The sequence below is a fragment of the Dama dama genome, chromosome 4, assembly GCF_033118175.1.
Source record: "Dama dama isolate Ldn47 chromosome 4, ASM3311817v1, whole genome shotgun sequence".
NCBI classification, from domain to species: Eukaryota; Metazoa; Chordata; class Mammalia; order Artiodactyla; family Cervidae; genus Dama; species Dama dama.
In genome coordinates, this window is record NC_083684.1 from 31,313,069 (window position 1) to 31,334,949 (window position 21,881).

Below are 21,881 nucleotides of genomic sequence, written 5' to 3' on the forward strand. Positions count from 1 at the left end.
GCGGTCGGGGGTCCCACCGGGGTCTGGTGGGAGCACTGCCTTTGTTTGTTGGGTACATGGAGTTTCTAGGTTAGACTGCTTTTATGAGAGTTTGGAAATGGCTGGTGGAGGGTCCTCTCAGCTCCCCACCCCACCCCCGTGGGGGAAACACCTGCTGCAGAGCCTCCGCTCTGTTCTAACGTCCCTCCTCACTCCCCTACACACCCGCACACATGAGCACACACACACGTGCATGCACACCTCATGTGCGTGTGTTCTAACGTCCCTCCTCACTCCCCTACACACCCGCACACATGAGCGCACACACACGTGCATGCACACCTCATGTGCGTGTGTTCTACCCTCAAGGACTTCACACTCACCCACCCCTCTCTTGGCCAAATCCTTCTCCCCTAAGGCCCTCTGTCCAGGGCTGGGAGCGGGGAGCCAGCATCTCCATGTTGTCCCCCCTCCGTTGTGCCCACCGCCCCCCACACTGACCAGCAGCTGAAGATGAGGCTGGAGCTGGGAACCTGGGCTGGGTCCTCCCGCTGCTGGCCCTCCCCACACGAGGGCAAGACCAGGCTCATACCTGGAGACCCGCTGGGGCAGGGGCTCCCGACCCACGCCCCCCTGATCCCGGCTGTGCTTGGGGAGGCCCCTTCCAGGTTCCAGGCACCCTGCTAAATGCTAGGTGAGCCACCCAGGACTGTGATTCATCTTCACCACCACTGAGGTGGAGACGAGACACCACGGGGGAGGCAGGCTGCCCTGGCTCCCGTCCAGAGCTAACCATTTACCACCTGAGTGATCTGGGGCCGGGCCCCACCCGCCTCTGACTCCATAAGACAGGGCTCCTGGTGTCATCCCAGCCTTGTAAGCCAGTGGTCCTGTGCCCGCGGAGTGTTGGTCAACGGGATGCCTGGTCAAGCTGGACTCCCAAGCCCCGCACCAGACCTGAGTATCTGCCCCTCACACGTTGTCATTGTTTAGTCACTCAGCCCAACTCTTTTGCAACCCTGTGGACTGTGGCCCATCAAGCTCCTCTGTCCATGGGATTTCCCAGGGAAGAATACTGGAGTGGGCTGCCATTTCCTTCTCCAGGGAATCTTCCCAATTCAGGGATCCAACCCGAGGTTCCTGTCACATCTTCTGCATGGCAGGTGGATTCTTTACTGCTAAGCCCTTCACACATACTCTATCACAAAACGTTTATGTATCCCTGACAGTACCCTGTATGTATGTGTGCAAGTGTTTTCATCCTAATGTTACTACTCTCCTGGCAAAAAAAAAAAGGAAAAAAAATTGGAAAAAAACCCCATCAGACTCAGCAGCTACTGGGTAAAATTTCCCCCCTACTTCTGATTTGCTGAATGAAGAAAAAAATATTTTGTGCTATTTTCAGAGATACTGAATGTCAGTGTGGAGGGATCTGTGATAATGCATTTCAGTGAACTTCTAGGGGTGGTTCTGACCCATCGTGGGTTTTGGCACCTCTGATGTGAACTTGTGGCAAAGGTGGGCATATAGGGTTGAGTGTAGGCTGTGGACTGCCCCCTTCCCCACCACACCAGGAACGCAGAAGTTAATTCTGATGGCAGTTAGGGAAAGCTTCAGGGGGAGGGTGTATCTTCACTGAGTTTCGAAAGCTGAGTTGGGTCATGGAAAGAGGGAGGCACTCCAGGCAAAGAGGCTGGTCAGGGGATGGATAAGTCTGCGGTCCACGGTGTATGTTACTGGCAGGAGAAGGCCAGGGGGCCTAGGTCATCTTCCTGGGGAGGCGCCTGCCCGGGAAGGGTTAACCCCAGAGCCACTCAGGTCCTGTCCACTCAACTTCCACCTCCGTCCTCCGAGGAAATGGGTTTTCCAGGGGCCTGGACTGGGCCAGCGGTGACTCGCGGCCCTATATGGATGGCAGAGGAAGTGAGTCAGGCCTCGGGGGAGAAAGTGACCATTGGTCCCCTGCTCGTTACCCTCTCCCCCACCATGAGGATGGGCAGGGCTGGGCCCGCACTGGAACTGGGGTTATCTCCTCCTGGGCCCAGCCATCCTGGGGGATGGGCAGCCAGGAGTCTTAGCTTAGATGAGACCCGCCCCCCCCCGCCCCCCCCACCCCCGGCTCTGCCTGGATCCTTGGGGACTCTGTGATGGTGGCCCCCATTGTGTCAAACTGGGCCGGATTGTTCTGTTCTCTATGTGTGTTTACGGAAGGCCTGAGGTCAAGAGCAGCTGCTGTAGAAGGAACGGGGTGGGGGATGTAGGGGCCTCTCTTGGGGGCTCGGCCCCCTAAATTCTCTCTCGCGGCTGGAGTTGCCTGCACAGCTTGTGGTCTTGGCGGTCACCCACCCACCATTTCTCTCTCCTTTTGTTTGGGGGTCTCCCCAAACCAGAGGAGCAAGCATCTCTAGAAACTATTGGCTCCAGCTCTCCAAGGAGTTCTCTAGAATAACACTGAGGTCCATGTCTTAGCTCCACCAGTGGGGAATCTTAGGACAGAGAGCCCTGCCCTAGTCTCTGTTTTCTGATCTGTAAAATGGCAAAGCAGCAGGACCCGCCTCACAGGATGGCTCTGAGGATTTCATGAGAGCGTAGATGGTGCCCCTGTCCAGCCCTCCTGTCTCTCAGAGGCCTCTGGGGACAGGCTCAGGTCCGTGCTGTGAGGTGGGAAGTTTTCTGGGTGGGGTTTCAGGCTTCCCAGAAAGGAAATTTCATGCTCGAAGAATTTCCGGTCAAGGCACTTTGGAAGTTGAGCTGGCTGTGGGGGCCACGAGGGGGTGACGTGGAGGGTGGGAGGGAAGGTGTAGGAGTCGGGACCTGTGATGGGCCCAGGGGGTTGGGTGAGGGGCAGGCGTGAGCTGGCCAGGAAGGATGCAGAGGTATTTGGCCGACATCAATGGCACCTGCCGTGTGCATGCTCCTGCTCTAAATCCTCTATGGATATCAATTCATTTAATTCTCACAATGACCCTTGCGACAGTCTTGATTTTTATTCCTATTTACAGATGACAAAAGTGGGGCCCAGAGAAGGTGAGTAACTAGTCCAGAGACACACAGCCATTGAGTAGAGGAACTGAGATTTAAACCCAGACAGTCTGGCTCCAGAGTCAACTCTACTAAGGATGGGTTAAAGGAAGCCAGGAAGCCCCTCCCCCTCAAATTCCAAGAAAGTCTATGAGGCTAGAGTTGTTCACCTTGGAGTGGCTATTCAAGCAGCCAGGGTAGAGTGGGGATGACCCAGGAATGTCAGAGCATGCCATTGATCCCTATCTGTTGGAATCATGGCATTTCACAAGTGCAGCCTCACTTGTATCCTTCTGGTGATGGGAAGCTCATTCCCTCTTTCTGCTTTTTCATTCTCAAAGAGATCAGTCCAGGAAGATAAATGAAAACAGATGACTCTGCCCTGTCCTGGGCACTGTTTACTGATAGTGGTAACTCACTTTGAAAGTCAGTGGGCCGGAGAGATACTTGGATTCTGGTCAGCTCCATCCTTGCTTGCTGTGTGAGGTCAGGGAATCACTGGCCCTTTCTGGGCCTTGAATGCAAATGCCATAATGAAAAACTGGGGCCATATTTGCAAAGTGATCTGTGAACTCTGAGTTCACAAGTATAGAGCAGAAGTCAAAATAGGGGTTGGGGAGTTGCCTAGAGGAGATGTCATTTGTACTGAGGATCAGGTATAGACAGTGACAGGGACTGGCAGAAAGGAAAAGGAAAGAGAAGGGGTCCAGGAGACATACTTCTGTCCTCAGATGCTGGGTTTCCTTCTACTGTTCTAGGGTGACAGTTTCAAAAGGAGCCAAAACGGGAGACACTGCTTTAGAAAGATCCTTGGCGTTCTCCTTACTTCAAGTAATAAATCCTTCATTCCCCCTAAAAATAAAAACAAAAACACCAAAACCCAAAATGAACCAAAATGCTCAGAGAGGATGTAGAGTGAAACCTTAAAGATCACAATTTAGGAAATAGCAGCCATTCCCCCAAAGACTTTCACTTCCTTCTTCTCTGGGGTCTTGTGATGTCACCAGGGCAGGGTGATGAACCCGGTTGACCAACAATTTGACCGACCAGACCCAAGAAATTAGGGTTCTGTTGTATATGTTGGGATCCTGGAGACTGGCTTGAGGGGGCCAGGTTTGTTCAGTGAATTCCTGCCTGGGCCACCCCTTCACTTAATGCTGCCCTCAAATAGTCCATCCAAAAGTCACTTCCTCCTGGAAGCCCTCCTGGGTTCCCCCAAATCAAACTCCTCACATGCCCCACGGATGCCAGGCTTCCTTTTGTCTGGCTTGTGGCAAATGACTGCATCTGTCACCACAGACATATGCAGCTCCCCACAGGATGAGGGTGTCTGTTCGTGATTCCCAGCACCCAGCTCAGTCACTGGGCCAGATGGCCGTGGGGTGGGCCAAGCCACCCGGCATCTCTCTGTAAGTACCAGGCACGCAGGTTCCCTGCCAGGCACTACAGTGCTGATCAGGCAGGGAAAGCCCTTGGCCTCTGGAACAATTAAATGGGCAAGTCGTTTAATTCCTTGGATCTCAGGTTCCCTATCTGTGAAATGGGTCAAATGGTAGGGCCTATTTCACAGGGTTGGAATGAAGATTAGCATAGGTGTAGGGGTGAGGAAGCTGGGTCAGCACAGGCTGGCAGATAGTGGGTACTCAGCTAACAGATGCTGGAGGAGTGACCCATTCTACTCCAGGAGAGGGCTGAGGGGAGCTGGATCCTCCCCAGCTTGGACCATACTGTTTCTCTCTGCCAGACTGGGACGTCCCTCTGCCTTTCCGGTTGCCTTGGGAACTGGCTCCCCCTGGTGGCCATACCAGGAAGTGCCTTTCTCCTCCATCCCCTGTAGAGGGCGCTGTGACCGCACTGATCCTTCACTCCAATTCCCCCTGCGGCCTGGCTGCCCAGTAACCTCTGTGAACACCAGGGCCTGTGCACAGCGATGGATCAGGAGCTCCGTGTGGAGGAGGGATGCATCGTCCTGTACCTCCCAGAGCTGGCTAACAGGAGACCCTGGCTGGAGGCGGGAACCAAAGGAGTCCAGGACTGACTGTAGAGGGCGTTGAGGAAGTCTTCCGTAAGGAGATGTCCTCTGAGCTGGGTCTTAGGGGTGATCATGGTGAGATTCCTGGAGGAGAACCCTGAGAGCACCCTTTTTCTTGTGTCTTCTGAAGGCCCGGAGGGGGCAGGGTGGGGTGGTTCCTGGTGATGCTATGGAGCTTCCCCCCCACTAATTCTACCCTGATTACCCCATCACTGCTGGGTTCGGAAGAGAGGTACTATTATTAGTCCTGTTTTCCCTGACTTACACAGGGTTATGCAGCAAGCGAGAGTTGGAGCTGGGACTTGAATTCAGTCACTGCCTTTTCTTTTAATTAAAAAAATTTTATTTTAAAAATTATTTTATTGAAGAATAGTTGATTTACAACATTGTGTTAATTACTGCTTATAGCAAAGTGATTCAGTTATAGAATACATATATATTCTTTTTCATGTTCTTTTCCATTATGGTTGATCACAGGATATTGAATATAGTTCCCCATGCTATACACTAGGACCTTGTTTTTTATCAATTCTGTATGCAATAGTTTCTATCTTCTAACCCCAAACTCCCAATCTATCCCTCCCCCACCCCCCTACCTCTTGGCCATCACAAGTCTGTTCTCTATGTCTGTGAGTCTGTTTCTGTCTTGTAGATGTGTTCATTGGTGTCATATTTTAGCTTTCACATGTAACTGATATCATACTATATTTGACTTTCTGTGGCTTGCTTCATGTAGTGTGATAATCTTTAGATCCATTCATGTTGCTGCAAGTAGCATTATTTCATCCTTTTTTATGGCCAAGTAGGATTTCATTGCATGTATGTACACACCTTTATTCATTCTTCTGTTGATGGACTTGTTGGTTGTTTCCATGTTTTGGCTATTGTGAATGGTGCTGCTATGAACCTACGGGTGCGTGTATCTTTTTGAATTATAGTTTTGTCCAGGTATATGCCCAGGAATGGGATTACTGGATAATATGACAACTCTATTTTTAATTTTCTCAGGAACTTCCATGCTGTTCTTCATAGTGGCTGCACCATTTTACATTGCCCCCAACAGTGTAGGAGGGTTCCCTTTTCTTCATCCCTTCTCCAGCATTTGCTATTTGTAGGCTTCTTAATGATGGCCATTCTGACCAGTGAGAGATGATACCTCATTGTAGTTTTGATTTCCATTTCTCTAGTAATTAGTGATGCAGAACATCTTTTCACATGCCTATTGGTCATCTGCGTGTCTTCTTTCGGCCACTGCCTCCTGATTCTCCACTCCTGGCAGCTCTGGGGGAGGTCCACAGGCTGTTGCCAACGTGCCTCCCTGCCTCGCATCCCTTGACCATACTACCCTGGTTTGTCCCTCTGTGGGACTGGTAGTCACCCTGGGGGTCAGGACCTCAGCTAACTGCTGGCTTCTTTCAGGCGGTGATGTCTCGGGTGCCTTGGGGGAGGAAGATGACTGCCCAAGTGCTGCTGCAGATGCCGCTGTTCCTGCTGGGTCTCCTCCTGCTTCCAGGTAGGTTTTCCTGGAGGTGCCCTGGGACTTCTGTTAAAATGCCATCCTTGTGTTAAGGACCAGCACATCCACTAACCGCTTTGGGCAGGCACAGGCCTGCAAATACAGCTTAGCAAGTAGGTGGTACCTTGGAGAAAAGATTAAGGCTCCTCTTCTTTCTGTCAAATGCAGCCCCCCAGTACACAGCTTGGGGTGCATTTTGGCCCCACTCATCTCTGCAGCCAGAGCACCCTTGTGCAGTGCACAGCCTGCACCACTGTCTGTAGCAGGCATGGCCTTGTGAAGTATTTTATTGCTATTTAAAATGTTATTTTGCCTTTGAAATTTTTTCTTTCTTTCTTTTTTTTTGTCTTCTGATTTTGAGTTTGTTCTTTTCCTATTTTGAAGCCAACCATCTTGGAGCAGGGTAGATTCATATTTTTTGAGACCCTTTGAAGTATAGGTCCTTGGAATGTGTGTGGGTCCCAGGCACTGGGCTCCTGTGTTCTGGGCCCAGGGCCTGCCTCCAGCCCAGAGTCCCATCTGCAGTCTCTGCCCCCTCAGGTGCCCGTGGCGGGGGCCCCCGGGAAGACTTCCGCTTCTGCGGCCAGCGGAACCAGACGCATAACAGCAGCCTCCATTATAAGCAGGCGTCCCAGCTCCACATCTCCATCAGGAACTCTGAGGAGGCCCTCATCATCCATGCCCCCTTCCCTGAAGTCCACCTGGCTTCTTGGCCATTCCCTCAGCCCAGGGGCCTCTACCACTTCTGCCTCTACTGGAACCGCCACGCGGGGAAATTGCATCTTCGCTACGGCAAGAATGACTTCGTGCTGAGTGACCAAGCCCCTGACCTCCTGTGCTTCCGGCATCAGGAGGAGACCCTGGCCCCGGGGCCCCCGCTGTTTGCCACCTCTGTCAGCTCCTGGTGGAGCCCCCAGAACACGAGTCTGCCCAGCGCAGCCAGCTTCATCTTCTCCTTCCACAGTAAGGCGACTTCCAGGCAGAAGGAAGGGCTTGGCCCAAGGCCTGGAAATGGGGAAGGCAAAATGCACTGGGGCTGGGAAGGGGGGCTTAAGGCAGTCTGGGCTGCATGTCAGGTCTTGGAGTTGGGGGGCTCTGTTCACAGGCAGTGGGGACTCAGGGAAGGTGTCTGAGGAGCGGAAGGAGTGTCAGGCAAGGTGTGTTTGTGGGAAGACAGGGGTGAGGGAGGAGGGTGAAGTCCCATCCCGCGGCTGCAGTGTAGGTCCAGGTAAAGCAAGACGAGAGATGAACAGGGTGGGAGCAGAGAGAATGGAGAGATGGGACTAGAGGTCTGGAGCCGGAGGAAAAATTCTGCTTAATCAGCCTCATCTAGACTGCTTATCCCCATTTCACAGAGGAGAAACTGAGGCTCAGAGAGGCCCAAAATTGCAAGAGTAACGAGTAAGAGAGGGAGCCAGATTTGAACCCAGGAGCTGATTGGCTTGGGGCCGCAGGACAGGAAGAGAGGTCAAAGGTCAGGAAGCGGCAAAGCTGGAGGCCGACACTGAGGTCCGCAGACTGAGTCTTCTGGCTGAGATGTGACAGGTGTGGCCGGACCACTGCCTTCTATTCAGTGCGGGGTGGAGGCAGGGAGCAGGGGCTGGCCAGAAGGAGCTGGAGGCTTTACTTCTGGTCCAGGATTTCCCTGATTCTGGTTCCTTTCAGGCAGCTCCAGTTTGGGGCAAGGCTCCCAAGGGAGGGGGCACAGGGCTTTGAATATGTTAGCATCTCCAGGCCCATGGAAATGCTACGGGGTCGGGGGGGGGGGGGGCGGTGGGCGTGGGGAGAAGGATGGAGGGGGCAGAGCTGGGGCAGGTGGGGCGGGTGGATGGGGATCCCTGTCCCCAGGCCCGGATTCTGCCCCAACCTGGGAGGGTTTAGGGCAAAGTCAGGAACAGCTGTAAATTGGCCTCCTGAAGAGGAGATCTGGTCTGGTCTTACTTGGTCTGTAGAGAGTTTTTGGAAAACATGAGCCAGGGTTTTCAAATGACTGAAAAATCAGGCTTTCTGCCTTAAAAATTCAGATGTGACCACAGGGCCTGCCTTATTTGATGGCATAGGGCCTGTTCCCTCCCCTTATGTCCCTATTTCCATCTGCCTACTTCATCAGAGTTCCATCTAACCCCTGGAGATGCCTGAGTCTGTGGCCCTTGGGGGCAGGGTAGCCCGGGGAAGGCCCTGGAGCCATCACAGAAGCCCCCCACCCCCCAGCTCCTCCTGAAGGAGGCCTGGCTGGTCCTGAGGAACTGGCCCTCCCAGCCGCCTCTGTGTGGTCAGAAGGATGCCTGGAGTAGGGGTAGGGGTGGTCTAGCCCACCCTGCTGGGGCTGGAGTTGCTGCGGGCTCTGTATGACAGAGCCCCATCTGGCTGGCTACATCTCTGAGTGACCTGGGGAGTCTACCCTACTCCTTGGAGCCTCAGTTTCCTGTTCTGTAAAATGGGGACAGAAGCTGTCAGAGTCACAGGGGGAGTAATTGAGAGTGTGATGAGTGTGGCCTGAGTTGAGTGAGTAGAACCCCGTTCAACAGCCTTTGGTGGGTCTGTCCGTCCCTCTCCCCAGATCCCCCTCACAAGGCCTCCCACAATGCCTCGGTGAACATATGTGAGCTGAAAAGGGACCTCCAGCGGCTCAGCCAGTTTCTGAAGCATCCCGGGAAGACCTCAAGGAGGCCCCCCTTCACCCCCATGGGCCAGTAAGTGTGGGTCCGCAGCATGTGAGGGGTGAGGAGGAGGCTCCCCCAGACCCAGGCCTGGCAGGGATTTGGAATGAAAGACCATGGAGACCTCCCCTTGGTCTCCATCTCGATTCAGTCCCACTGGCCAAGACCCCTCACCTGCCTGTATCAGAAAAAAGAAAAGTCTCTCTTATTAGCACCCAAGCCCTCCTCTCCACCAATAAGGGAAAAGGATTGACCCATTTTACAGCTCAGCTACCCCAGAGAGGGGTAGGGCTGCCCGGCGGTGCAAAGTAGGTCGGTCCAGGCAGAACTGGGCCCAGAACCTGGTGGCTGAGTCTGAGGCCCACTCCTTTCCTGTTTGCGCTGAGGCCCCGGTTTCCTCCGCATCACCCCCGCAGGTCATTCTGTCAGGCCCCACATTCTTTCCTGTGTATCAGCCTGAGTTGCCTCTCTGCTCACTCTGTCTTCCTGCCGGCTGGCCTACCTGGATCCCCCCTTCACTCCCAGCAAGTCATCCCCTCCTCTCTCCCCCCTGCTTCCAGGCAGCTGCAGAGCCTGGAGTCGAAGCTGGCCTCTGTGAACTTCACAGGGGACGCCGTGTCCTTCGAGGAGGAGCGGGTCAATGCCACAGTGTGGAAGCTCCAGTCTGACTTCAATCCACGGGACCTGCACATCCACTCCCGGCGGGAGGTCAGGGGTCAGGATGGGTAGCCAGGGCAGGAAGCAGATGTGGAGGCTGCGAGCGCTCCCTCCCCCCACCCCTCACACGGCCCACCCCCACCCCCACCCCTGGCCTCTGGGAGCCAGATGTGTGCTGATGAGGAAGGCCTCAGGCCCAGAGAGTCAGGCCCAGACCTGGTAGCATTGAGGACCCTTCAGGTCACAGCAGTGGGGACAGAACAGTCAGGGACCTGGGCCCTGCACCAGGGGCTCCTGGGACACATCCCTGTGGACCGACAACCAATGCCAAAAGGCCTGTGCCTTGATGGACCTGGTTGCGGGGAGGGGCGGCCACCCCCCCACCCTCCATATCCCCCAGCACACCAGGGGGCCATAGGCAGGGTCAGTGTCTGACACCCAGACACCAGAATACCACATGATCCTCCCAGGCCCTTATCCCCTGGGAGGGGGATAAGGCTCCCTAGCCAGCCCCGGTGCCAAGGAAAGGAGGAGTGAGCGGGGTTGTTGTGAGTCTGGCTTCGTGAAGGAGGTGGGCTTAGAGATGGCAGCATGCAGGAAGGCGTGTGCTGGGGGGACATGGCAGGGTCCTGGAAGCCCACTTCTGGCTGAGCCCCAGCGGGTCCTCTGGTCTGCAGGAGGAGCAGAGCGAGATCCTGGAGTACTCGGTGGTGCTGCCCAGTGTGCTCTTCCAGAAGAGCAAGGGCAGGAGGCAGGAAGCTGAGAAGAGACTCCTCTTGGTGGACTTCAGCAGCCAAGCTCTGTTCCAGGTAGGGGTGGTGGTCCTTGTGGCCTCCCTTGGGGAAAGTAGCTTCTGTCTGACAGAGAGAGGGAAGGTAGGCATGGAAGGTAGCCCTCTCCTCCAAGAGTCCTTGTAAAGTCAGAAATCAGATGGCAACGTGCATGAGCTTTAGAGCTGGGAAAGGCCTAAATGCTGTCATTCTTACTATGGTGTAAATGACTACCTACGCAAGAATTGTTTCCAGAGGGAGACTCAAAATCTGGGAGCAATGTACTGGGCAGAGACAAGAATGTACTCTTCTTCTCAGTCCTGAGCCCCCTCCCTCCCCTCTCCTCCATACCCCATTTATCTAGGACAAGAATTCCAGCCAGGTCTTGGGAGAGAAGGTCTTGGGTATTGTTGTGCAGAACACCAAAGTAGCCAACCTCTCGAAGCCTGTGGTGCTCACCTTCCAGCACCAGCCACAGCCGGTGAGTGTGAGCCAAGCAACCCAGGGAAAAAGGGTCCCTGTTTGCCCATGTCCTCCTGTCCCTCCTCTTTTCTGAACTACTCGCCTTTAACAAACTGATGGACTCGCTGAGGGCATTGGCCAGTCAGGTCAAAATAGGGTGGGGCCCTGGCACTGGCTCCCTCGGCCTGGCTGGAAAAGAGTAGACTGTCACAGGGCCCACCCCTTCTTTCTTGTCCCTACAGAAGAATGTGACTCTGCAATGTGTATTCTGGGTTGAAGACCTGACATGTGAGTGTGGAGGGGACTCTGAGCTGGGCAGGTACCTGGAGGCAGGTAGTTGGGGTCCTAGAGGGTGGGGTAGATGGAGTTAATCAAAGAGGGCTTCCTGGAGGAAGGTGGCTTTGAAGAGGGAGTGATGGCAAGTTAGGGGCCTGATGAAGGAAGCAAAAGCTCAGAAGGGGGATGCAGTCATGCATTTGTGGGGTACCGGGGGCGACAGTGGGGGTGCTGAGCTTGATCTCAGAGCCTCATGCTGGCCTTTCCTCAGCGAGCAGTCCGGGGAGCTGGAGTGATGCGGGGTGTGAGACCATCAGGAAAGAGACACAGACATCCTGCCACTGCAACCACCTGACCTACTTTGCAGTTCTGATGGTACGTGACCTCCTCCTGCCCCACTGCCGCCACTTCTCACATATATGTTGTTCATTCCTCACAACAAGCCTCAAGATGACTCCTGCTTTTGTCCCGTTTTATCGATAAGGAAACTGAGGCTCAGAGAGGTTAGGCAATTTACCCAAGGTCACACAGCTAGTAGTAAGTAAAAGGTCTTTGAAGTCCTTGCTCTGTATCCCCAAATTTGGGTGCCTGATACAAACACAGGTTCCTGGTCCTAACCTAGGATTCTGATTCTACAGGGCTGGGGTGGGGGCAGGACTGTGTTTCTATAGAACCTTCCAGGGGATGCTGAGGCCCAGTGCAGAGGCCCTTGTGGTGGACTTCGGTGCCCACCCCCCGCCAAGATCTCTTTGTGTCCTACATTCATTCTCCCAGAATTTTAGGACCCAGCATCCGAGGGACCAGAGTGGTCCTCTGGTGCTCTCTGGGTGTTGGGCGCTCACTCGCTCCCAGGAGACTTATTTCTGGGTTGAGTGTTCTAGAAACATATTTAGTGTCAGGACAGAAAAGGGGTTCTCTGGTGGAGTCCGCTGGACCTTGGTGGGGACAGGGATCCATATGAGAATGTGGTGAAAAAAAATGTACTCATGGGACCACACTTTGCTCCGCTGGGGGGCAAGAGTGGCTCATAGATGCCCAAGGTCCTCCAGGGACCACGGGTTAGCCCTCCCTCTGGGCAAACCCTCAGCACAGAGGCCAACCCTGACCTGCCCTGTGGCCCCAGGTCGCCTCCGTGGAGGTGGACACCGTCCACAAGCACTATCTGACCCTCCTCTCCTACGTGGGCTGCGTCATCTCCGCTCTGGCCTGCGTCCTCACCATGGCCGCCTACCTCTGCTCCAGGTAGGGCCTGGGGCTGGGAGGGAAAGGGGAAGGGACAGCCTCCATGCCCAGCCCCTGAGCTAGGACCCCACAATCAGGGAGACCCACCCTGGAGACTGACCTGACTGACCCTGACGTGTGTGTGTGTGTGGTTTGTGGGAGCCCAGGAGGTTCTGTCCGCTGACCTTTCTCTTTGGATCTGTGATGTTTGGATAACATCGCACTGACAGTTTATATTAGCTGCCAATATTTAAAATTGGGCGAGTTGACATAAGAATCTAGATTCCTGTCTTTGAAGAACCAGATATGATTCCACTGGGGGCATATAGTAATATGATGATGCTGGTGATGATAATGGTGAACAATTACATCAAGCTTCCCACATGCCACACCCTGTTCTTTTTTTTTTGAGCATATAGAATACATTCCTTTATTTTAAATATCCCATTGTTTCCCTCTATTTTAAATGCATTTCAATACTTTATTTGCTTAAAGGCTACTCAAAGATTTGCAATTTTTTTTAGTGCAATTTTTTCTTTTTTAAAAAAAATTTATTTATTTTAATTGGAGGCTAATTACTTTACAATATTGTAGTGGTTTTTGCCATACATTGACATGAATCAGCCATGGGCACACCCTGTTCTAAGTGCTTTATAGACGTGAACTGGGTTCATCCTCACAAGGGTCCTATGAAAGAGTGCTCAGAGAGGGTAAATGACCTGACTAAGATCACACAGCATGGAAGTGGCAGAAGCAGGCTTGAACCGAAGCAGGCAGGCTCCTGGTCCACAGGGCCCCAGTTACTGAGCTGTCTGGCAGTGGCCTCTGTGGACAGGCAGAGCCTCCAGGGTTCTCCCCAGCCCCCATTCCCTGGTGTCTGTTTTGAGGCCCGGCCTCCTAGCTCCATTGAGGAACCTGTCTCCCTAGTCATTTGGGTGCCTGAGGAGAGAAGAGGTCACCTTTGGCAGAGTGAAGAAATACCTCCCCCACCCTCAGACAGGCTTGTGTGTGGGGTCTGGATTGTCAGAGCTGGGCTTTGCCTAGACTGAATCTACCTGCAGTTGGGGCCTGCAGCCACTGGGGCAGAGGGGAGACAGCCTTAGCTCTGGAGTGACACTTGGAGTGAGCTCACTGTCCTCCTGGGGAGAAGGGGAGGGTGGAGCCATGTGCAGGACGGTCACAGATGCACACCTGGTGGGCTGCAGTTGGTGACGAAGAGAGACGGCTGGCAGGCTTAGTGGAGGGCCAGGAGTGGGGGCACAAGCCCCCCAGCCCACTGATCACAAAAGTGCCCCAGGACACAGGGACGGGAACCCTTCGGGACTGAGCAGCTTATCTGTGTGGGGTGCTTTATATCACTGTAACCCTCACCCCACCCTTGAGGGGGGCCAGTTCTCCCACTTCACAGATGAGTAAACTGGGGGTGAGGGGGTGGGGCCAGCCAATAGTGGTGCCTTGTGTTAGGGGCAGGGCAGGTGTGGAAATCCAGGATGGCAGATGTTCTTCTGCGCCCTCTGGGACAGGCAGTGGATGGTGCCAGGCAGGGCACATTGGGGGCAGAAAGGCTGATGGTGCCCTGGACCACATAGTATCTCGGGAAGGGGGCAGGGCATGCACACACAGGCTTGCAGACTCAAGGACCCTGGCACACACAGCCTGTGCTCACAGATGTACAGTTGTGCAGACAGACACAGACATGGAACATGGGTGGCATGGATTCTCCAAAACAGCAAAAATTCCAGTCTTTCCCTTCTGACTTTGGGAGCATCTGGTTGATGGTCGCATCTGTGTTGATTGGAGCATCTGTGCCTAGCTGAGACTGCTGTTAAATGCACACATGGTGCCCAAGCCTATGGGTGCTGGGTACAGGGTAGATGCAGAGGGACAGGTGGGCAAGAGCCTGGTTGCAGCCACAAGAGTAGGATAGGAAGAGTGTGTGTGTGTGTGTGTGTGTGTGTGTGTGTGTGTGTGTGTGTGTGTGTGTGTAGTCTGGGAAGGCTGCCTGGAGGAGGAGGGGTGGGCGGGCCCTCCCTCCCACCTCCCACCTCCCTCCCACCTCCCTGCTTTCCCACACTGGCCACCAGAGTGACCCTGTCTGCCCACCCCCGACTTGTGCAGGAGGAAATCTAGGGACTACACCATCAAGGTACACATGAACCTGCTGCTGGCCATCTTCCTGCTGGACGTGAGCTTCCTGCTCAGCGAGCCGGTGGCCTTGTCAGGCTCTGAGGCTGCCTGCCGTGCCAGCGCCATCTTCCTGCACTTCTCTCTGCTCGCCTGCCTCTCCTGGATGGGCCTCGAGGGCTACAACCTCTACCGACTTGTGGTCGAGGTCTTTGGCACCTATGTTCCAGGCTACCTGCTCAAGCTGAGCATCGTGGGCTGGGGTAAGTTAGTGGAGGGGGTTTGTGGGTTCCCCCCAGACCTGCCTCTTCCTCTTGGCTTTTGACAAAAGGTGGGCACTTCGGTCTACTTCTCCACCTACCCTTCTGATTATTCCCTCACTGCTTTCCTTCACTCACCCATCCTCAGGGGTTCTTTACCTTGGCTGGATCAAGGTCCTCTTTAGGAGGATGAGGTGATGAGCCCTGTCTCCAATAAAAGCTTACATACTCTCTTCATCTCTGTTTTACGAGTTGGGTTTGCAGACAGAGCCACCGTGTACAGATGTGCAGGCTGTGCACTGCTCAAAGGCACCCCGTTGTGGATGCGTGGGGCTGTAATCCAGTCCTCACATGACTCGCCTAGGCTGGCGGTGGCCTAGTCTGTGGACCCTGATGAACCTCAGATAACAGATTCCCAATGGCTCTGGCATTTGTTCTTAGCCAATAGCAACCCAAGTCACCTATGGCCTGACCTCTCTTTTGTCAGACCCGAGGCCTAAGGGCACACACCACAAGTCCTTTTGATCACTGCGTGGGCCCATCAACCTCCACATGACCCTGATCCCAACTTGCTGCTGCTCCCATATTTTTCATTTGGTTCCTTCTTGGTTCATATCATTGATTTATATGAAATTCCCTCAGAATTGGCTGTTTGTCAAAATCCAGGTGTTTAATGGTGGGCAACCCCTTCCAGGGAGCTCTCAGTCTCCACCTCACGGACAGAGTTAAGGCCCAAAATAGACATCCCTTTGGGGCTTAACTCTAGGTGTCCCCCACTGAACTGTCCTCCACCCCACCCCACCAATGTCTGCTTCTCTCATTTCTCCTGTGACATCCAGCCCCCCAGCAGGGACCTGTTGGCCCTTACCCAGGGCCTCCCAGGATGCTGAGGGGGCAGGGGTTAGGTTAGGGGAGTTAGGCCCCCCTTTGGGAAACCAGGAGCTTCCTTCATAGCTCAGTTGGTAAAAAATCTGCCTGCAATGCAGAAGACCCAGGTTCAATCCCTGGGCCAGGAAGATCCCTGGAGAAGGAAATGACAATCCACTCCAGTATTCTTGCCTGGAGAATCCCATGGACAGAGGAGCCTGGTGGGCTACAGTCCATGGGGTCGCAAGAGTTGGACATGACTTGGGAAACCAGAACTGGAATAGAGAAGGGAGGGTCCAAGCTTGGAGGACTTTCCCCAGGAGGAGCTGGCTGGGCTCTGGGAGCACAGGTCCTGGAGGGAACGTGAGAGGAGGCGGGCTCACCAGAGGGAAGGGGAGGGCAGACCTGGGAAGGTGGGAGACAGAGCTCCCTGCTTCATTGCCCACAGGCTTCCCCGTTTTCCTGGTGATGCTCGTGGCACTGGTGGACGTGAACAACTATGGTCACATCATCCTTGCGGTGCACAAGACCCCTGAGAGTGTCATCTACCCTTCCATGTGAGTGGCTTGTGCAGTGGAGGCAGGAGTGTGGGCCTCCTGGTGCAGAAGTTAGAGCAGCCTGGGCCCAGGTCACACTTAGCAGGAGACTCTTGGGTGCCGGGTGCTGGAAGTACTGGCCTGGCCTTGGCTGGATCTCCGGGCTAAGGGTGATGCTTCTCTCAGGGAGGGTGAGAACAGGCCTGGATCTGCCACTCACTTGCCAGATAACCTTGCACAGGTCCTGGCCCCTCTCTGGGCCTCAGTTTCCCCATGTGTGTGTGGGAGTCTGGGCTGGAGCAGATGAACCTTTAGGATGTTCCTTTGCTGCACACTTCTATCTTCCTCCCCATGGAAAGATAGAAAGACTGAGTCCCAGAGAAGGCAGGGATCCACACCACCCTGCTCAAAGGTACCCAACCAGGAGATGAATGGGGCTGAAATCCAGTCCTACATTCAGCTAATTCACCCAGGCTGGTGGTGTCCTGGCCTGTGAGTCTCTCTGAACCTAGAGTAGAATCCAGAGCTCCTGAGCCCTAGGCTAGGAAGGAATCCTTTCCATTCCTTCAGTGTTTTACAAATTTCAGTTTTTTGCACCATAATCTTGTGATTTTTGCCTTACTTTGTATCATCTGTATTATTATTGCTTAATTTTTTTCTTTAAATCTTCTGGCTTGTTAAATGTATTTTTTTAAGTCATATTACACATAAATGGGAAATAAGCATTACTTGTCATAAACAGTGAATAGTCATGAAAGCAAACCCAGGAACAAGAAAATCCTGCTACTAAATTCTTGATGAAAGCAGTGAGCCTAAGTCTGGCACTTTTTGAAAAGGGAGACTAGCAAGTGTTAAAAGTGTTAAAAACGTATTGGCACCAAACTGAGCCTTTCTCTTGACTATAGAGGAGGAGTATAGGATAGTTGAAAGAAGAGTGACTTTTTGGCCCTTGGATTGGTGGTGTCTAAAGTAACTGCCCTGTAACTGGGGCTCACCATGGTACTTGCCCACAGCCCAGGAAGCACCACATGAGCCCGGCCTTGCCCTGAGCCTTCGTATGCTTGCCCACAGGTGCTGGATCCGGGACTCCTTGATCAGCCATGTCACCAACCTGGGCCTATTCAGCCTGGTGTTTCTGTTCAACATGGCCATGCTGGGCACCATGGTGGTGCAGATCCTGCGGCTGCGCCCACATGCCCAGAAGTGGCCCCACGTGCTCACCCTGCTGGGCCTCAGTCTGGTCCTCGGCCTGCCCTGGGCCGTGGTCTTCTTCTCCTTTGCTTCTGGCACCTTCCAGCTTGTCGCCCTCTACTTCTTCAGCATCGTCACCTCCTTGCAAGGTAGGTGTGGAGAAGACCCTAGACCCCGGCCCAGGAAGGGTGCCCAGGCCTAGAGAACAGGCCACGGACGAGATGACCCTTCTCTGGGCCTCAACCTGCCCGTTCATAAAGTGGGGGCCTCTGGGCCACAGTGGATAAGTCTCTGTACAATAGGTACTGATGAGTACCTACTCTGTGTAGATTCTGTGTTAAGCCCTGGTGCTCCAGTTGTGAACTAGCCGGGCAAGAGCCTTGCTTCGCAGAGCTCATCTCTAGTGGGGAAGACCAAGTGTGGCCCTGAAGACCAAGGTGGTCAAGGTGATAGATGGTCTGAGCCTCCTGGAGGACATTCAGGGGAGGGAGGCCCCTCTGTTTAGGAGACATCCAAAGACAACAGAAGGATCCAGCCATGGATCCAGGGTGCTGTCCACTTCGCCTCCCTCACGCCCCACCCCCGTTGCACGGGGACCCCATGGAGGCCTCGCCTTCCCTGTTATCCTGCCCAAGTCCTCCTACCCAGCACGGTGAAAAACAAAGGTGGGTCTCTCTACCCATGGAGAGATCAAGGGTCCCATTACTCCAAGGGTGTTTCTTGGACCAGCAGCATCAGGAGCTTGTTGCAGACGCCACCTCTGGGCCGCCCCACACCTGCTGAGTCAGAGTCCTCCTTGTTACAGACGCCCAGGTGCAGCTTACAGGCTGAGGAGGCTTGGTCTAGGACTGGAGTGCTCCAGGCAGAGGGAGAAGCGTGAGCAAAGGTCCTGAGGCTAGAAGTAGGGTGTGTGTTGGAGGAACCCTGAGGAGGAGCTGCGTAAGGGACAGTGAGCTTGGGGGGAGATGGGGAGGAGGTGAGGGGCTGGATCGTGGGGGCCTGGCTTGATGCCATGAGGATCTGTTCCTGGTCTACCTGCACCCTGCTTCCCCCACACCCCCAACATCACACACACACACACCTTCGTTTTTTACCGTGTTGGGTAGGGAGGAAGGCCTGGGCAGGAAAACAGGGAAAGCAAGATGGCTCCAGGGCCGGACCACTGCTGCTGGGCTCCTGGCTCAGCCAAGCCCCTATGCCCTGGGCCTCAGTCTCCCTGTTTGTAAAACAGAATGATAATAACGAGGCCTGGTCTCAAGGGACCTGGAGAGAATAAAGTGAGATGATACATAGAGCGTTGTCCAGTGCCTGGCGTAGTCAGTACTCCTGGGATCGAGTCAGTGTGGGGAGCCTGTGAAGGGGGGTGTGGGCAGACATGGGTCAAAATGGAAGGGAGTGGTGTTGGGGGGGCTGCCCCCAGCCTCTGAGCCCTGTACCCCCTTGCCGCCCACAGGCTTCCTCATTTTCCTCTGGTACTGGTCCATGCGCCTGCAGGCCCGGGGTGGGCCTTCCCCTCTGAAGAGCAACTCGGACAGTGCCAGGCTCCCCATCAGCTCGGGCAGCACCTCATCCAGCCGCATCTAGGCCGCCAGCGCCCCCCGCCGGTGTGAAGAAGCAGAGTCACCTGTCTCTCTTCACTGCTGCCTGCAGCCTCTGCAGCCAGGCCCGGCCCTGGGTGGGCCAGCTGAAGACTTGAGAAGGCCCGAGGATCATGGAGGGATGGGGCTGTTGCCATGGCAGCCAGAAATTCCCAGGCTGGGCCTTCTGACTACTTGCCTCTTGGGTCCATCTCAGGAGGACCAGGAGTGGAACTGAAGGCTGGTCTTAATGCACCACCACTGGACCAGCCCTTGTAGCTGGGGGTTGGGAGTCTGCAGGACTTGAACCTTGGAGGCTGGCGGCACCCTTGGTCCTGGGCTCCCGCCCAGGACAAAAATGTGCCATGGCTGCTCTGTCTCTGGTGATCACCACAAGGGTACTCTGTAGCTCCGATCATTTTAACCTAAGGATGGCACGCAGGGAAAATGGGTTGAGGCAGAGCTTTGAGCCAGAAACCTGGAGAAGCACAGCTTCCCTACCTCTGAGCCCAGGACCCTCCCCTTTTGTCAGCCTCCTCAGCCTTCCCTCTCCCCTTCCTGCGCCTCCCTTCCTCTCCTAGGACCTCCCTAGCCTTCCACTCACAGCCCCAGGGTCCCTGATTCCAACCCTGGACTTTGGGCAGTGGTTCCCAAGAGCCACCTGGTGCCTGCTGTAAACCTTTATTTACCGTGTGGGCCTTTGACTGCCCCTGACTCAGGCTTAGTAGAAACATTTCTGGGCTGGGCTAGGTCCATCTTTCCATCCGGGCCTCTCCAACGCTGCATCACCCTTACTCACCACTGCCAAGCCCACACCTCACAGGGGCCCACAGCTTCTCCCAAAGCCCTCTTGCCTCACAAACTATGGGACATCGCAGTCCAAAATCGTTTCCACCGCAGCCCTCTAAAGACTGAGACTCGCCTCCCCTGATAATGCTGGTAGAGCCGGACATGCCCCTTAGCGCCCCCTGCAGGCAGTTTTTATCACACCACAGCCAGTCACGGTTAATTCTGTTGGACACGAATGGCCAGACCTGGACATTCCCCTCTGGGAGTTCTCAGTCTAGTGTGGAAACTATGCACAAACACAAGAACTCTTAGAGCTGCAGGCACAGGATTGGGGGAACCATCACTCCTAGCTGGGATTCCAGGACGACTTCGTGCAGGAGAGCAACATTTGATCTGGCTCTCAGACTTAAAGATGGGGAGGATTTCCTTTGTAATTACCAGTGCATTTGTCTTTTATTAAAAAGAAGTATGTGTTCATCGTAGAGAATTTGGAAGCTGTAGAAGGGTACACAGAAGAAAATAAAAGTTGTTGTCACCTAACCAACAAATGCAAACATTTGGGGGGGGGGGGCATTTCCTCCTGAACTTTGCTTTGTGCTTCTGTTAAGAGTCACCGATGGGGGTGGGGCAGGGGGCACAACAGAGAAACACGAACAAGAGAAGACGGCCATGTATAAAAGAAATCTACTGGAAATGCTATCAGGGCATGGGGCAGGAGAAATGGCAACTGGGTGTCAGCAGTGGGGAGGCAGTGGCAAGTGGTGGGGTCAGTGGGGGACTGAAGGTTACAAGCCTCACGCTGAGGGTGCAGTTGCTACTCAGCTCGAGCCGATCACCACCTTGCAGGAATGAGGGCCCATATAGCCAGACCCCACCTGCCTTTTACAAGGAGAAATCCAGATTGTGCTGGTGTAAAATCCCCTGATTTAAAAAACTTGGCTAGAGACTTCCCTGGTGGCCCAGTGGCTAAGACTCCACACTCCCAGTGTAGGGGGCCCGGGTTTGGTCCCTGGTCAGGGAACTAGACCCCATGTGCCTCAACTAAAAAAATTCCCGCATGCTGCTACTGAAGATGTCACTTGCCACAATAATCAAAGATCTCTCAACCCGCATGCAGCAACTAAGACCTGGAGCAGCCACATAATTAAATAAAAATAATAAATATGAAAAAGAACCCTTGGCTAGTCCAAAATATTCGCCGGTCAAAGAAATCACATTTGAGGGCTGAGTGTAGCCCTTGGCTGGTCACAGGACATATGTAAACCAGTTTACTGACTGGTGTGTGGTGGGTGGGCTGCAGGAATAAGCTGATTGGACCTCTTTCCCATCACTGCCTTCTACCTTGTCCCGTCAAGTCTTCCCTCTCTGTCCTGTGACACAGGTGAGGCAGGTCAAATAGCTTCTTATCCCCCTTCAGTTACCGGAAGGAGTCTTGTTTGATAACGGCTCTTTGTGTCTAAAAGTCCAGTGTAGCTCCAGCCCTGGCCCGCATCTGAGCTTTCCGTCCCCACGATCTCCTCCTTCCTGTCCTGGCTGCTCCAGGAGGAACATGGGCTGGGGAAAGAGGCACGGCCTCCAGAGATGGACAGGAAGGGGGGTGAAGTGCCTTGGCAGCCAGGGATGGGCCGGCAGTGATGTGACAGGCTTGAATGTGGGATCTTTGGGGACCTGCTCAGACCCACTTCCATCGGCCCCTGCCTCTGCCTTTCTCCAAGTGGTGGGCTCCTCTTGTGCCCCAGCCCCTGAAGGCAGAGGACAGACGTCCTCCCCCACTCCATTGTCCCGATTGCGCATCGGGGTGGGATGCAAAGAGATCAGGGCCATCTCCCCTCTTGGACCTCTCTGGGGGTCTCTCAGACTTCTGTTACTTGGCTCGACGTTAGGAAACATCTCCGGCCATCCTCTGGGAGGGCAGGAAGGCGGACCCAGCCCCTTCCCCCAGG

The 21,881-nt window shown here is 54.3% G+C and overlaps 1 protein-coding gene across 4 annotated transcripts in view; it reads left to right on the top strand.

Annotated features, from left to right (window-relative positions):
• ADGRG1 (adhesion G protein-coupled receptor G1) overlaps positions 1-20,415 on the top strand; it is a 45,002-nt gene extending 24,587 nt beyond the window's left edge. For 2 of the 4 annotated variants that reach the window (XM_061138603.1, XM_061138604.1), the window contains exons 2-14: positions 6,452-6,545; positions 7,089-7,511; positions 9,109-9,241; positions 9,769-9,916; positions 10,543-10,674; positions 11,000-11,116; positions 11,340-11,385; positions 11,645-11,748; positions 12,497-12,615; positions 14,713-14,981; positions 16,294-16,402; positions 17,453-17,721; positions 19,026-20,415. In XM_061138603.1, the coding sequence (XP_060994586.1) occupies positions 6,452-6,545; positions 7,089-7,511; positions 9,109-9,241; positions 9,769-9,916; positions 10,543-10,674; positions 11,000-11,116; positions 11,340-11,385; positions 11,645-11,748; positions 12,497-12,615; positions 14,713-14,981; positions 16,294-16,402; positions 17,453-17,721; positions 19,026-19,156 (2,094 nt within the window). In that variant the 3' untranslated portion in view covers positions 19,157-20,415. The remainder of the gene's footprint in view (positions 1-6,451; positions 6,546-7,088; positions 7,512-9,108; positions 9,242-9,768; positions 9,917-10,542; positions 10,675-10,999; positions 11,117-11,339; positions 11,386-11,644; positions 11,749-12,496; positions 12,616-14,712; positions 14,982-16,293; positions 16,403-17,452; positions 17,722-19,025) is intronic. The other 2 variants (XM_061138605.1, XM_061138606.1) reach the window with 1 other exon arrangement.
• Positions 20,416-21,881: the final 1,466 nt, after the last annotated feature.